The following is a 17123-nucleotide window of genomic DNA, read 5'->3' on the forward strand; positions in this document are numbered from 1 at the left end:
TCATAGATTTCTCTCACCACAAAGACCTCCCAGCACAGAAATGGTTTCAGTGACCCACACCTTGACTGATGCCACCAAACTTCAGATGACACAAAGGTGGCTTTCCAAGCAATGCCAGGCCACTGCCCAGAACAGTCTCACACACAGATCCAATGAGCCCTGCCCTGCTCAGGCGACCTCCTCAGGAGGATTAGGGGGGGACCAACAAATGTCAAAGGGTCACGAGCTCCCTGCAATTCAGGTCTGACCACAAAACATTCAAGTTTGACTTGAATGTCTATAAAGCAGAGCTCATGAGAACACACCAAGGCTGTTAGGAGAATCCTGCAATGGATTCATTTGGAGCGGATCTACACACTCAGTATGTCTTGCCACACATGCACACCACACACAAATGTGAATACCACAATGTGCATGTACATACAGATACCTACACTTACAGATATATACCTGTATACGCGAATATACACACCACCATGTGCATGGTCACAGATACCTACACTTACACAAATACGTATTACACAAATATACATACCACTAAGTGTGTATCATGGGCACACTTAAGTGTGAAATCACATGCATGGACACAGATACCTACACTTACACAGATATATACATCCATACACAAATATACACACCCCCATGTGCACGTACACACAGATGCTCACACATACACAAACATATACATACATTCATAAATATACACACCACTCAGTGCATCATGATGGTGTGGCCAGACATCCTGGAATGTAAAGTCAAGTGGGCCTTAGGAAGCATTACTATGAAAAAAGCTAGTGGAGGTGATGGAATTCCAGCTGAACTATTTCAAATCCTAAAAGATGCTGCTGCTAAAGCACTGCATTCAATATGCCTACAAATTTGGAAAACTCAGCAGTGGCCACAGGACCAGAAAAGTCCATTTTCATTCCAATCCGAAAGAAAAACAATGCCAAAGAATGTTCGAACTACTGTACAATCGTGCTTATTTCACATTCTAGCAAGTCTACATCCTTCAAGCTAGACTTCAGCAGTACATGAACCAAGAACTTCCAGATGTACAAGCAGGGTTTTGAAGAGGCAGGGGAACCAGAGATCAAATTGTCAACATTCATTGGCTCATGGAGAAAGCAAGGGAGTTCCAGGAAAACATCTGCTTCATTGACTATGCTGATGCCTTTGACTGTGTGGATCACAGCAAACTGTGGAAAATTCTTAAAGAGGTGGAAGTAGCAGATCACCTTGCCTGTCTCCTGAGAAACCTGTATGCAGGTCAAGAAGCAACAGTTAGAACCGAATATGGAAAAACTGACTGGTTCAAAATTGGGAAAGGAGTATGACAAGGCTGTATATTGTCACTCTGTTTATTTAAGTTACATGTAAACTATGGGAATACCAGACCACCTGACCTGCCCCTTGAGAAAACGGTATGCAGGTCAAGAAGCAACAGCTAGAACTGGACATGGAAGAGCAGACTGGTTCCAAATCAGGAAAGGAGTACATCAAGGCTGTATATTGTCACCCTGCTTATTTAACTTATATGCAGAGTACATCATGCGAAATGCCAGGCTGGATGAAGCACAAGCTGGAATAAAGTTTGCCGGGAGAATTATCAATAACTTCAGATATGCAGATGACACCACCCTTATGGCAGAAAGCGAAGAACTAAAGAGCCTCTTGATGAAAGTGAAAGAGGAGAGTGAAAAAGCCGGCTTAAAACTCAACATTAAAAAAACTAAGATCATGGCATCCAGTCCTATGACTTCATGGCAAATAGATGAGGAAACAATGGAAACAGTGAGAGACTATTTTTCTGGGCTCCAAAATCACTGCAGATGGTGACTAAAGGCATGAAATTAAAAGACACTTGCCCCTTGGAAGAAAAGCTATGACCAACCTAGACAGCATATTAAAAAGCAGAGACATTACTTTGCCAACAAAGGTCCGTCTAGTCAAGGCTATGGTTTTTCCAGTAGTCATGTATAGATGTGAGAGTTGGACTATAAAGAAAGCTGAGCACCAAAGTATTGATGCTTTTGAACTGTGGTGTTGGAGAAGACTCTTGAGAGTCCCTTGGACTGCAAGAAAATACAACTAGTCCGAACTAAAGGAAATCAGTCCTGAATATTCATTGGAAGGACTGATGCTGAAGCTGAAACTCCAATACTTTGGCTACCTGATGCAAAGAACTGATTCACTGGAAAAGACCCTGATGCTGGGAAAGATTGAAGACAGGAGGAGAACTGGGCAACAGAGGATGAGATGGTTGGATGGTATCACTGACTCTATGGACAAGAGTTTGAGTAAGCTCTGGGAGTTGGTGATGGACAGGGAAGCCTGGTGTGCAGCAGTCCATGGGGTCACAAAAAGTCAGACACGACTGAGAGACTCAAGTGAGTTGAAAGCACACCATGCGAAATACTGGGCTGGATGAATCACAAGCTGGAATCAAGATTACTGAGAGAAATACCAACAACCTCAGATATACAGATGATACCACTCTAATAGCAGAAAGTGAAAAGGAACTGAAGAGCCTCTTGATGAGTGTGAAAGAGGATAGGGAAAAAGCTTACTTGAAACTCCACATTCAAAAAACTAAGATCATAGCATCTGGTCCCATTGCTTCATGGCAAACAGGAGGGAAAAAAGTGGAAACGGTGACAGATTTTATTTTCTTGGGCTCCAAAATCAATTTGGATGATGACTGCAGCCATGAAATTAAAAGATGCTTGTTCTGTGGAAGAAAAGCTATGACAACCCAGACAGCATATTAAAAAACAGAGACATCCCTTTACTGACAAAGGTCTGTATAGTCAAAGCTACAGTTTTTCCAGTAGTGATGTATGGATATGAGAGTTGGATCATAAAGAAGTCTGAGTGCCAAAGAACAGGTGCTTTCAAATTGTGGTGCTGGAGAAGACTCTTGATAGTCCATTGGATTGCAAGAAGATCAAACCAGTCAATCCTAAAGGAAATCAACCCTGGATATTCACTGAAGGACTGTTGCTGAAGTTCCAATACTTTGGCTATCTGATGCAAAGAGCCAACTCATTGGAAAAGACCCTGATGCTGGGAAAGATTGAAAGCAATCGGAGAAGAGGGTGGCAGAGGATGAGATAGTCAGCATCAGTGACCCAAGGCACATGAATTTGAACAAAATCTGGGGGATAGTAAAGGACAGAGGAAACTGGTGCTGTGCTGCAGTACATGAGGTCGCAGAGTTGGACATGACAACTGAACAATGTGCAGGTACTCACAGATATCTACATATACACAAATACACACACACACAAATATACATACCACCATATGCATGTACACATAGATACCTACACATACACTCATGCATGCATACATACACAAATATACACACCACTGTATGCACATACACACAGATACTTGCACATACACATACATACACAGATATATACATGAACATGTCCTCCCTAAAATGAAACAGCCTTTCGGCTGCATCTCCCAGTGTCTTTTGAAGCATCCATCTGGTGCCCCCAAGCCTGGCCCGCCCCCCAGGCACAGACCCATCACTCACCTCTCCGCATCAAAGTAAGAGTCGATATAGGGATGCGGGGCCCCAGCCACGGCAAAGTTGCTGCTTCCGGTGTCAACGAGTATCTGCAACTTTTATTTTTAAGGGAAAAACAGAGAAACCATTAGGTTACTTGCTTAGGGCAACACTCTTGAATACTTCTCTTAAAACTTAAGTGCTGAGAACAATTTGTTACTTGGAGAAATCGTATCGATTAGAAATATTTTTAAAAAGCTGATAGAAAATTGAATTCTGAACACAGTCCATTGTGAAGCTTGCAAGGGCAGAGATCAGTTTAGCTTCAGATACACATCAAACCTTAAAAGAAGGTAAATTCAGTGGAATAAGTGGGGTTTCGTTTTCCAGCCAGCAGTACTTGGTAACTAGGCAAAGCCCTTTCTCACCCTGGACTGTCGGCTGGTTTGTCACTTGGCTGGGTAGCCCTCCTCCTGCCTTTCCAATCTCACCTGAAAATCCTCATTTACCTCCCACCTCCACTCCACGCACCCAGTATACCTCCCCAGACACCTTCTGGCAGTGGGTATTCCCTCATCTCTGCTGCACAGGACCTGGAAACAACTGCCAGAGGTATCACTTTTTTTTTTTTAAAGTTTTAATGAATTATCATTTACATACAACAAAAATGAAAGATCTTAGATTTTCCACTGGTGAGTTCTGACATGGTATTCTCCCAAACCAAGATGCAGAAATCCCTGTTATTCCCCAAAGGCCTCTCTATGCCCCTTTCTAGTCAATCCCCATTGTTTCTCAGAAGCAACCACTGTCTGATTCCTGTTACTATGGATGGGTTTCACTGGTTCCTGGGCATTATAGAAATGGCATCATGTGGGATTTTTGGCAGGAGGTTCTGGCTTCTTCTCCTCAACATGTTTTTGGGCTTCTCATACTGAATTGAGAGGCAGTAAATACCCCTTTATGCACTGTGACTTTAGGAAATGAATTCTCTTAATTCCATTTATGAGCACATAGTCACTATAAAAGTTGAAGGGTCTCACTACATAGGTGTTTGCATTGATTTCAGACAGAACACAATTAAAAGTATATATATATATGAGAAGGAAATGGCAACCCACTACATTCTTGCCTGGGAAATCCCATGGACAGATGAGCCTGGCGGGCTACAGTCCATGGGGTTGCAAAGAGTTGGACACAACTGAACATGAAGTAACTGAACATGTATTTGTTGGGTTGATGGATTAAATCATGAGCCACTGATGACTGATTCAACCTTCAACTCTTCTCCTTTCCCCAGAAATGAGTTTGAAGGTTCCAGCTATCTACTCTCAGGGTTGGCTCCCCATCCTTTGGGACTTTTCAAAAGCCATCTCATTGACACACCTCAGGTATGGTTGAAAGGGACTTGTTATGGAAAACAAAGGCACCTTTATCACCCTTATTATTGAGGAAGTTCCAAGGGTTTCAGGAGCCCTGTGCCAGTTCCTGAGACAAAGACCAAATACTTATTTCTCTGTATAAATATGTATTTCTTCACATCAATCATAATATCACATATGGGCAGTCAGCAAGGTCCGGAATCTCACCCGTCATTGGAATGAAGTCCATTGTCCTGACAGCAGACAGTCCAAGTTGACCTAATAATACATGTAACTCACATGGCCTATGTTCTCAGCTCTGATTTCACATCCTGGATTTAAATGGTTCCTGAAGGCAGGATGAACTTTTAATTTGCTTAAGTGAAACTAGTAGAGAGATGAACAAGAAAGAAAAAAACAAAAACAAACCCAGAATTCCAGGCTCATGACACTCAGGAAAGCATGCCCTTTTTACAAGTGTTTCCCGAGTCTCTCCGGCAAACACACACCTAACAGCCCAGCAGGATGTGTGTGGAAAGACCAGCTGCCTGGAAGCCCAGGTTCCCAGGCTGGCATCCCACATCCACACTCAATGCTCCTGCATAACCAGCCACAGGCAGAGCAGACCCAGACTGCTCTCCTGGGCATAATGGCCCCAGTGACCAGGGACGTGCGCTACAGACATTTCACTGTTTCCCGGGTATGGAATTCCACCCGCCGCCTCTGCATCACATTAGAAGCACGTCCTTTCCACACACCCCCGTCCTTACTTCTGCCTTGCAGCACATGGCCCCCCCTTGCAGAGGCAGGCGATATAAAACAGAGAAAGTCACAGCAAAACACAGACAGCATTATCTTACACAGATGACTTCTAACTGCCCAGGCGCTGGGCACCGTCATACTCCCCAGCTGCGTCAGCAGAAGCCAGATTTCAAGAAAATTCAGTTTGGAGTCACGGCTCGGCCAAGTCGGTCATCACTTTGGCTGCTGTTAGAGGACAGGATTAGAGGAGAGTAAACAAGGCAGCCACAGAGTCAGGCAAGGAATGGATTTCTAGGGAGCAGTAAACACTTTGAGTGGGGCCTCAAGTAATGTTTCTGAGCCGCCAACACCTTTTTCTGTGTGATGACCTGGAAATAGACATTTTTCACATTGAATTCTCGCCAGGGCCATGACTTTCTCTTTGTAACTCTTAGTCTTAATCACAAAGGGAAAAAAAAATACAGTCACTTGTCCTCTAAATTTTATAGGATCCACCCTGAAAGCATGGACAGGCAAAGGCTTAGTGAGTGCATCGTTCCCCTGGACGCCTTGCCCAACTTCACACACACAACATCCCCTGCTGTGTCCTTATCTGCGGAATTTCCAGCATCACCTCTGGCCTCCTTGGGTTCAACTCAAATTGCAAATATAGTCTTACCCCAGAGGACATTATTCAACCCCATAAATGGACACAGAAACACACACAAATATGGGAAATGCACTGCACTTTCAAAGCACAACTGAAGATGAATCAGAAGCGTGTATGAACCATCATCCCTATTTTACAAGAAACACTGCTGAGAGCTGGAAGTCCCCACCTCCTTCCCTATACCAAGCAGCCTCCAGCAGAACCACACTCTACTTCTTCCAGAACATAGCAACGAGGACAAAAACCTGCCTTCTCAAAGAGCAAGGGTCTAGCATTCTGACAGTCGCCGGCTTTTCACTGCTCTAATCTCTTTGCCAATATTGGGGTTCCAGGGGCTCTTTCATGGAAGAAGCGGGTCCCCACTGTGCATCTTTTTCACACTCCAGTATATCTTCTCCAGAGAGCGTCCAAGCATGAGGCACCCCCACGAGAGTGAGCCAACCACAGGGGCCCACCTTGGTTCATCATCCTTCATCCATCCAGCACCTTGGACAGTGCCCAGCGTTTCCTAGATGCTCAGTGAACAGTTGTTGAATAAATGAAAAAGTTGGGGACTGAGAGATTTTCACTGGCAGATATGTGTGTGTGTGTGTGTGTGTGTGTGCACACTCAGTTATCTCTGACTCTTTTGTGATCTCATGGACTGTAGTCCGCCAGACTCCTCTGTCCATGGAATTTTACAGGCAAGAATTGGAGTAGGTTGCTATTCCTCCTCCAGGGGATCTTCCTGACCCAGGGATCAAACCCAGGTCTCCTGCATTGCAGGTAGATTCATTTTAGTCTGAGCCATACCTTTGACTAATAGCCCCCATATCACCTCCTTCCACCCTTCTGGAGACCACCATTCTACTCTGAGCCTTAAAAAAGAAGGAAATCTTACATTGTGTACCAAAATGGATGAACCTGGAGAACATTATGCAGAGTAAAATAAGCCAGACGCAGAAGGACAAATCTTACACGATCTCATATGAAGACTCTAAAATAGTCAAACTACCGGTTTTTAGGCTTCCCTAGTGGCTCTGCCTACAGTATAGGAGATGAGGGTTCAATCACTGGGTCAGGAAGATTCCCCAGAGAAGAAAATGGCAACCCAGTATTCTTGCCTGGAAAATCCCATGGACAGAGGAGGCTGGAGGGCCGCAGCCATGGGGTCGCAGAGAGTTGGACACGACTGAACAGACATGGTAAGTATACACACAACTTTCAACAGGAGGTGGGGAGACAGGTCAGTCACTGGTGGCCACTGACACAAACTCTGACATCCCAAGGAACTGGCCGAGGGCTGGTCCTGGAGCACTTTGAAGCCAACAGACTCTTCAGGAAGATTCCTTTAGGGACATTCTTGGGGGCAGTCAGGACTTTATCTCCATGCCTTGTTGTGCCTAGACAATGCTTTCTTGTTTTTAAAATGGCATATCTCATGGGATTTTACTTTTCTCCTTTTGTTCTGACACAATAATATGCCACCTCTCACACTCCCTGCCAGCTGGCAGAGTTCAACCACAAACCACACACAGTGCTGTCTTTGAGACCCAGGCAGTCCTGCATCTTCCAAAAGGCCTTTCAGTGACAGCCCTGATCCATCCCTCTCCCCTCTGACCACTGGGCCCCGAGTTTTGGCCCCTCACTTGTCTGATGCCTTTTACTGGCCTCTCATTTCTCCCAGGCCCACATCTTTTCTCTCAGGGAGCTTGTAAGTTGCTTGAGGGCAGAGCCCTTTTTCTTAGTCTCTGGAGTCATCTTCCTAATGGGAATTTGCTAATCACCTGGTCCATAGGATGGGGAGGGGACTCACACGAGCTCCACCTAGGAGTGGAAAGCTGATGAAGAAGGGGAAACTGCCAAGGAGCTGGAGAGATTTTGCCAGGCCAAACTCCTGATACGTTTGTGCACAGACTTCACTGAGCTTTTCTTAGAACTGGCAAAGGTGGCTAACTTGACTTCCCAGTTGATATATGATGAATCACAAGCTGAAATCAAGATCACTGAAAGAAATATCAATAACCTCAGAAATGCAGATGACACCACCCTTATGGCAGAAAGTGAAGAGGAACTAAAGAACCTCTTGATGAAGGTGAAAGAAGAGAGCAAAAAAGCTGGCTTAAAACTCAACATTCAAGAAACTAAGATCACGACATCCAGTCCCATCACTTCATGGAAAATAGATGGGGAAAAAAAATGGGAACAGTTACAAACTTTTATTTTCTTGGGTTCTAAAATCACTGGGGATGGAGACTGCAGCCATGAACTTAAAAGACGCTTGCTCTTTGGTAGGAAAGCTGTCACAAACCTAGACAGCCTATTAAAAAGCAGAGCTATCACTTTGAGGACAAAGGTCCATCTAGTCAAAGGTATGGGTTTTCTGGTAGTCATGTATAGATGTGAGAGTTGGACTATAAAGAAGGCTGAGCACCAAAGTGTTGATGCTTTTGAACTTTGGTGCAGGAGAAGACTCTTGAGAGTCCCTTGGACTGCAAGATCAAACCAGTCAATCCAAAGAGAAATCAGTCCTGAATATTCATTGGAAGGACTGGTGCTGAAGCTGAAGCTCCAACACTTCAGCTACCTGATGCAAAGAACTGACTCATTGGAAAAGACCTCGATGTTGGGAAAGACGGAGGACAGGAGGAGATGGGGAAGACACAGGATGGGATGTTTGGATGGCATCATCGACTCAATGGCCATGAGTTTGAGTAAACTGCAGGAGATAGTCAAGGACAGGGAAGCCTGGCATGCTGCAGTCCATGGGGTCACAAACAGTCAGACATGACTGAGCAACTGACCAACAGCAATATAAAATAATCACACGTTTCCTTTTAAATACCCAAGGCTAACCAGAGTTAGGAATAAGATGGTGGCCAAGGGCAGGGGGTGGTGGTTGTGGTGGTGCTGGCACTCTCTGTGTGCCCCAACACTCACTCCAGCTGCTGGGGCTCTTCCAACATCCAGGGCACAGGGTGGGTCCTTCTCCTTTACTGGGAAGGACCCAGGAAAGCCTTAATTGTACCCACCCTCCCCCCAAAAGCTCCCCAGCTTCCAGGGGAGATCTGAAATACAAGAATGAGTGCTCACTCCTGGGACCAGCCCTGAACCCAAATACACAACAGTTGATGAAGCTTCCACTTCCTTGCTCCCCAGGTGGAGGGCTCTGAGTGTGCCCTGTGCCTCGGGGAGTCCCTGAGGGTCTGCTCTGTATTACTAGTCATCTCCTCCTTCCTGCCTCACCACTATGCTCCCACCAGTGTCTGGGGTAGAGAGACACAGGGAAGGCTGGCTCACATAAACCTTGCCTCATGTGCCCCAGAGACCAAATATCTCCACCTATGAAAACCTGTAGACTGTATGTGTCTTCCCAATGTCCCTTCTCAATCTTTGGCTGATGCATTGGGCAATAACCCCACAGAAAGGCATCTGCTAATTGCTGTAATAAGGTGAAAGGTTGCATTAAAGTGAAGAATGGGCTCTTCATCTAGTTAGTGATTAGCAGCCTGAGATTCCTCAGATACCACTGCCTCTTTTTCAGCAGGTTAATAGATAGGAAAATTAGCAGATAATTTAAATAATGGCTCATTTCACACAACGATTCCTAATTACATTAGCAGCCCATCTGCTGAAGTCTGCCAGCAAGCAGAACCCTCAGCAGCGGGGTCCTCCCAGCCCGGCTCTGCAGGGCTGTTTGCCCACAGTTATTACACATGATTGTAGGCGCCGATCTTGCTAATCAGGTTCTTTCAGGGCTTCAATTCTGGAAATGAAGCTCATTTACTGAAACACGTCTTGTTGAAGGAAGCAAAAATAATTGCCACTCACCATTTCTCCACGTTCTAAAATTAAGGTTGCTTTTATAGAGAAGGGAAAAAAAATCATTTTCAAAGGGCTCCACTTAACACAAACAGATGTTATAGAAGTTAGCTACGAGGGACTTGATTATCAATCTATTCAGGCTCTGTGTGTGAGTGCACACACAAGCATGTGTAAGTGTGTCTGCTTCCCTCCTGCAGACGGGGCTCTTACTAGAAAAACACAGTCCAGAGGCTTGTGAATGGATTCCCTGGCTCCTTTTGGGAAACTCTTAACTTCCAGGGGGATGCTGGGGGAGGAAGAGGGCATCACCTGCACTAATTTGAATATAGTGGCAGTTTTTCACTGACTGCTTCGGGCTTGGCAGGCTGAGACTGGCAGAGGAAGTGGTAGGATGAAGGGAGCTTGGTGTGATGGTCCCTGTTTTAGGAAACTAACAGTCACCCCCAAATCAGAATCCTCCTGGACGCGGGAGCTGCCACTATCTCTGCAGCTGAAATCTGTCACTGAGGAAATGTGACAGTTCCTAGAGGGAGGGCCTTCTCTGTGATTGAATTTTTTAACTTTTTGAACAACCCATCCCTGTTAGGATGAGCGGAAAGGCTGGATTTCTCTGGTTGGCTGAGATTTCATCACACACCCATAGCAGACGTGCTTAAATATGCTACAACGTGACTTAGCAGCAGCAGCATGCCCACTCACGGGATGAGGGCTCCCAGTTTACTTCTGACCTGTGGTCCCAGGATACACCCAGCATGTTCTCTAAAGGAGAATCGCATGAGAAATATCAGCTTTAGCTTCTGGTAGACCTGGATCTGAACCCTAGATTAGCCTCCTGTGAATGAAAACTGTTGCCTGTCACATCAGGAGGGTTTTCCACGTGGTGCTAGTGGTAAAGACCCCGCCTGCCAGTGCAGGAGACATAAGAGACGCCAGTTCTATCCCTGGGTCAGGAAGATCCCCTGGAGAAGGAAATGGCAACTCATTCCAGTTTTCTTGCCTGGGAAATCCCATGGGCAGAGGAGCCATGGGGTCACAAAGAGTAGGACACAACTGAAATGACTTATCACACATGCATACTATATCAGTAAACAAATGATGCTGTGGCCGTCAGATCATCACGTTATGGCCACCCCGCTGGTGAGCCCTGAGGGAACTCCTGATGGAAGACGGTGCCCATGATCAAGCCAACAACTGCTGCAGCTGACCCTGCAGTGCTCCCTGAGGTGACTCAGGATGAGAGAAGACCGGATCCTGACCCCAGGTAGCTGGTGGTTTAGTCGCTAAGTCATGTCAGACTCTTGCAATCCCATGGACTGTATCCTGCCAGGCTCCTCTGTCCATGGGATTCTCTAGGGATGCCATTTCCTTCTCCAGGGGATCTTCCCAATCCAGGAATCAAACCCAGGTCTCCTGCATTGCAGGCAGATTCTTTACTGATTGAGTTATGAAGGAAGCCCAGATAGCTGAGGTGCATATCAAAGCAATGATTTCCATGAGCCCGGACTCTTACACCTTCCCATATATAGAAAAGTGCTCAATTCTTTAACTCGAGATACCTGGTTTTTTTTTTTTTTAATTAACAATAATCTTTTGATGTCCTGACCATCTGGTCTTGGTTGTAAATGCTCCTATTTATCCTGACACCCCCACACCCTTGCCCCTCAGGAGCAGTGCCTCAGAGTGACATCAGATGCTCTGCCCCAAGCTTTATTGTTGCTCAGTTGCTAAGTCATGTCTGACTCTTTGTGACCCCATGGACTGAAGCATGCCAGGCTTCCCTGTCCTTCACCATCTGACAGGGCTTGCTCAAGTTCATGTCCATTGAGTCAGTGATGCCATTCAACCACCTCATCCTCTGTTGCCCCCTTCTCTTCCTGCCCTCAGTCTTTCCCAACATCAGGGTCTTTACCAGTGAGTCAGCTCTTTGCATCAGGTGTCCAAAGTATTGGAGCTTCAGCTTCAGCATCAGTCCTTCCAATGAATATTCAGGGTTGATTTCCTTTAGGATTAACTAGTTTGATCTCCTTGCTGTCCAAGGGACTTTCAAGAGTCTTCTCCAGCACTTAAGTCCTCAGTTTTGTCTGCTAAATAAAACATAACTCTCAACGTATACATTGTGCTTTTTTTCAGCTCACACACCTGTTGGCTGCAGAACCTTAAGTAAACCATCTAACCTCTAACCCTTGGTGTCCTCATCCAAGGACAGACGATATCCAAGGTAAGATGATAAGGTGTTGCTATGAGGAGCACATGAGATGTCCCTCATACATATGCGATACACCCAAAATAGTGCCTGGCACATAGGGGTGTTTCAGTTTCTCAAAGAGGGGTGGCCTGACGTTGTTTTTCTCTTGCTACGGGGCTGACTTCTCAAATACACCACTGTGCCAAACATGACAGGCGTCCAGTTTCCCACCAGGCTTTCTTTCCACATCTCCGCACAGCAGCGAGTCTGGATGTGGCCCAGAGGCGATAAGCACGAACTGCAGAACTGGCGCCGTGTGTTTAGCAGACCCCCACGCACAGCGCTGGTCCCGCAGCAGGTGATGCTGATGTGGACATGACCCAAAACGTCTGGGGGTGCTTGGTGTGTGTAGCACCTGCCCTCAGCTGGAACAAGGTAGAGATACACCCAGGAATGCCCTAATCCCAGGGCCAGGGGTGTGGTTTTCTCTCACCCTGCCTCTTCTTCGAGTGGCCACTCCATCACCTGAGTGCACAGGCTCCGCCTTTCCCTCCTGCCTCCACTTCCAGGAGCCTGTGTGTCCTCTCTATTCTACTTCCAGAATGTTCCTAAAACTGACCATGTTCCTCTCTCTCCTTCCTCCTGCCTGGCTCCCTCCTAGCTTTGGGCCCCTAGTTCTGAGACCTGGCACACAGTCAGTGCTCAACATAGGGTGCTGAAGGCATGAATGATGCCCAAGCATCATTGAGGCCATCCTGTCCCAAAAGATGTAAGTGAAGTTAGCTTCTGCTTTCTGATCTGGGCTGTCTTGAGGTGCAAGTCCCCCTCAAGGGGTTTTAGTGAGTTCTGGGTCTCCCGGTCACACCATCTCCCAGGCTCTGAGGACAAATTTTAACAGTGGTATAGTGGCAGCAGTAAGGTACATTTGAGAAAGGAGAGCAGACCATCTTCTAAGCCTAACAAAGCTGCATCTGGGGGGTCTCCCTTTCTGGGTTCCATCCTGAGAAATGGAATACTTCTTGCCATATCAGCAAACGAGGATGTCACAGTCATCAGCTATTGCAGCCCTCCAATGTGAGCTGGTAGGCCCAGAGGGCACTCAGGAAGGAGAAGAATAACTGTGAATCAGCAGCCACGAGGCGGCAGCCACTCCCTATGGGGAGCCCCAAGGGAGCTCAGTCCAGTTCAGTCAGTCGGTCAGTCCAGTTCAGTTCAGTCGCTCAGTCCAGTTCAGTTCAGTCGCTCAGTCGTGTCCGACTCTTTGCGACCCCATGAATCACAGCATGCCAGGCCTCCCCGTCCATCACCAACTCCCGGAGTTCACTCAGACTCGCATCCATCGAGGCAGTGATGCCATCCAGCCATCTCATCCTCGGTTGTCCCCTTCTCCTCCTGCCCCCAATCCCTCCCAGCATCAAAGTCTTTTCCAATGAGTCAACTCTTCGCATGAGGTGGCCAAAGTGCTGGAGCTCAGGATGTGAAAAATACAGGATTCTGGCCTGGGATAGCTGAGATGCAGAAGAAAGGAAAGATTTCAGCGAGCCTAGACTCTTGTATTTTGTCATACAGAGGTGTGTGCATGAATGCATAGTCCTGTCTGACTCTTTGCAACCCCATGGACTGTAGCCCACCAGGCTCCTCTGTTCATGAGATTTTTCAGGCAAGAATACTGGAGACATTTCCTCCTCTAAGGGATCTTCCCAACATAGAAAAGCACTAAATTCCTTAACTTGGGATATCTGATCTTTAATTAACAATAATCTTTTGATGTTCGGAATACTTGCCCTTTGATGCAAAACTTCTATATAACCTGGCTCTTCCCCTCACCTCCACAGAGCAGTTATATTAGAGCTCCTTGAGATGTTATCTCCTGGGCTTGAAGTTCTAAAAATTCCCACTGAATAAATCATAACTCTTGACTTTTAGGTTGTGAATATTTTTTAAGTTGATAATCTTTACACGTGAGTGTTAACCCTGGGTTTGTTTCGTTAGGGTAAGCACACTGACTAAAACCACCCTCCCAGGAACCATTGCAACTGTCTGTGTGAGTTATTTGACATCAGGAGGTCCTGGCAAAGAGCTTGGGACTAACAAGCCACTACCAACCTGAAGAATTTGGGCAAGGTCAAAAGGAGACACCACACATCCGACCACCTCTCAGAATCCTTTTCGCTGGCATCCATCTTGGCTGAGCAATGTGGGTGCTACCAGAAAGAACTCTGAGTCATGACCGGCCAAAGACAGCCGGGAAACTAATCCCACCATGAAACCCAGGACTGTGGGCCTTGTGGCAGAGCCGTTCTCCTGGGCTCCCTTACTCTACTGCTCTCCAACCGGGTGCCCTTCCCAATAAAGCCTCTTGCTTTGTCAGCTCGTGTGTCTCCTTGGACAATTCATTTCTGAGTGTTAGATAAGAGCCCACTCTTGGGCCCTGGAACCATTTCATTTAATATCCCAAGTCTCCAGCCTCCATTTAGGCTGCTGAGAATAGAAACGACATATGCACAGGAGTCGAGGCGTGATCGCACACCCAAGGCTGCCCCTGGTCCACAGAGTCAGGGCCAGAACCCAGAGCCACTTCGCCCCTGGGCTCAGAGTTACTGGAGTAGCTGGTGTCATACCTGAAGAAGGCACTTGATTGTCTGCTGAGAGGCTACATGTGGTGGCACTGTCTCTGATGGTCAAAACACCCAGCTCCTGATTCTCTGCCTCCTGGACAGAGAGCCTGGACCCCAAGGGGAGGGGCTGCAAGCAGCCTCATGTCCACTAAGCTTCTGGAAGTAGGAGCCAGAAGCCAAAAAGTGCTTATATGTTTATAAGAGGATATTCAGAGATGAGTGTTTCCCAGGTGGCTCAGCGGTAAAGAATCCATCTGTCATGCAAAAGACACGAGTTCGGTCCCTGGGTCAGGAAGATCCCCTAGAATAGGAAATGGCAACCCGCTCCAGTATTCTTGCCTGGAGAATCCCATGGACAGAGGAGCCTGACGGGCCACAGTTCACAGGGTGACAGAGTCCAACATTAGTTAGGACTGAGAGTGCACTCTCACTCAAGAGACAGGTAGGCTGGATACTTCCAGCTGCTTGGCCAGCCCCTCCCTCTTGGCAGGCAAACCCAGGAGGGGGCTAGGAAGGCCGAGAAAGAGCAGAGGGAGCCCCTTTTCTATGGAGACGTTGTGGCCCCAGGGAACTCCCTGGGCTGTGGAGTTCCCCTCAGCCTCTGAGGTCACACAAGGATGCAATCCCAGTGATTGAAGACTGAAGGAGGATGTTTAAACAGACATAGATGAGAGTCACAAGGCCGGATGGAACTCATTCACTGGCGCCAATAAACATAATGATCCTTTTTCCCACAGAAAGGAAAATTCATGCAGAACGGTTTCTCAGAAAGCACTATTAAAAAAGACAAAAGCTGATCTGTCTCCATATTTCGGTGATTGTGGGGGGAGGGGCCAAGAAGGGAAGCTACTAATAATGGCTGAGTTAATCCTTTTTCCTCAAGTCCAATTCAGTTCAGTCTCTCAGTCATGTCTGACTTTTTGAGACCCCATGGACTGTGGCACGCCAGGCTTCCCTATCCATCACCAACTCCCGGAGCTTGCTCAAACTCATGTCCATCAAGTTGGTGATGCCATCCAACCATCTCATCCTCTGATGTCCCCTTCTCCTCCTGCCTTCAATAAAAGCCATCCCCTCAACCGATTATACATGCCTAAGGATTTTAGGAGACATCATTTTAGCTAAAAGTTGGTTCTTTCTGCACATTTTCCACAGAAGTTTAAACAGATTCTCATCAAAGGTGTAATGTCTTAACTCTTAAGACACTTTTGGAGTTTCACTAAATTTTCACCTTTGCTCAAGAGTTGATAACTGCAAATAGAAAGATGTTTCAGATCTGAACTTTCAGGAAAAAAGACAAAGGATTAACTTCCTCCTGATTCTCAACATTCAAATATTGTTACAATTTTCAGTAAATGTGAAAAAATAAAGCATGTATACTCGCTGCAGCAACAGGCAAGATTTTCAAGTTACTATTATTATAAAGGAAATGGCAACCCACTCCAGTGTTCTTGCCTGGAGAATCCCAGGGACAGGGAAGCCTGGTGGGCTGCCGTCTATGGGGTCGCACAGAGTTGGACACAACTGAAGTGACTTAGCAGCAGCATTATAAAGTAGTTAGTCACTATTATTCTAGGCATTCAGATTCATTTTTTAAATTGCAAAGTACATATAATATGAAATTTACCATCTTAACCACTTTTAAAAGTACGGTTCAGTAGAGTGGACATTCACATCGCTGTGCAGCCATTACTACCATCCAGCTCAAGAACTTTCCCTCATCTCAAACAGAAACTCTGTCCTACTTCCCTGGGGGTCCCAAGGTTAAGACTGTCCTTCCACTGCAGGGGGAACCAGTTCAGTCCCTAGTGGGGGAACTAAAATCCTGTATGCTAAGTGGTGTGGTCAAAAATAAATAAATACAAAATAAAGAAACAAAAAACTCTGTGCCCACTAAACAACTAACTCGCTAGTCTCCATTCTCTAGTCCCTGGCAACCACCACTCAACTTTCTGTGTCTATACACTGGACTTCTCTAGGGACAAAAGACGCTTACTCCTTGGAAGAAAAGTTATGACCAACCTAGATAGCATATTCAAAAGCAGAGACATTACTTTGCCAACAAAGGTCCATCTAGTCAAGGCTATGGTTTTTCCTGTGGTCATGTATGGATGTGAGAGTTGGACTGTGAAGAAGCCTGAGCACTAAAGAATTGATGCTTTTGAACTGTGGTGTTGGAGAAGACTCTTGAGAGTCCCTTGGACTGCAAGGAGATCCAACCAGTCCA

The 17123-nt window shown here is 46.3% G+C and overlaps 1 protein-coding gene across 1 annotated transcript in view; it reads right to left on the minus strand.

Annotated features, from left to right (window-relative positions):
• BACE2 (beta-secretase 2) overlaps window positions 1–17123 on the minus strand; it is a 104397-nt gene that overhangs the window by 57207 nt on the left and 30067 nt on the right. The window contains exon 2 of the mRNA XM_040232263.1: window positions 3548–3636. Within this exon, the coding sequence (XP_040088197.1) occupies window positions 3548–3636 (89 nt within the window). The remainder of the gene's footprint in view (window positions 1–3547; window positions 3637–17123) is intronic.

The sequence above is a fragment of the Oryx dammah genome, unplaced genomic scaffold, assembly GCF_014754425.2.
Source record: "Oryx dammah isolate SB20612 unplaced genomic scaffold, SCBI_Odam_1.1 HiC_scaffold_2, whole genome shotgun sequence".
Taxonomy (NCBI): Eukaryota; Metazoa; Chordata; class Mammalia; order Artiodactyla; family Bovidae; genus Oryx; species Oryx dammah.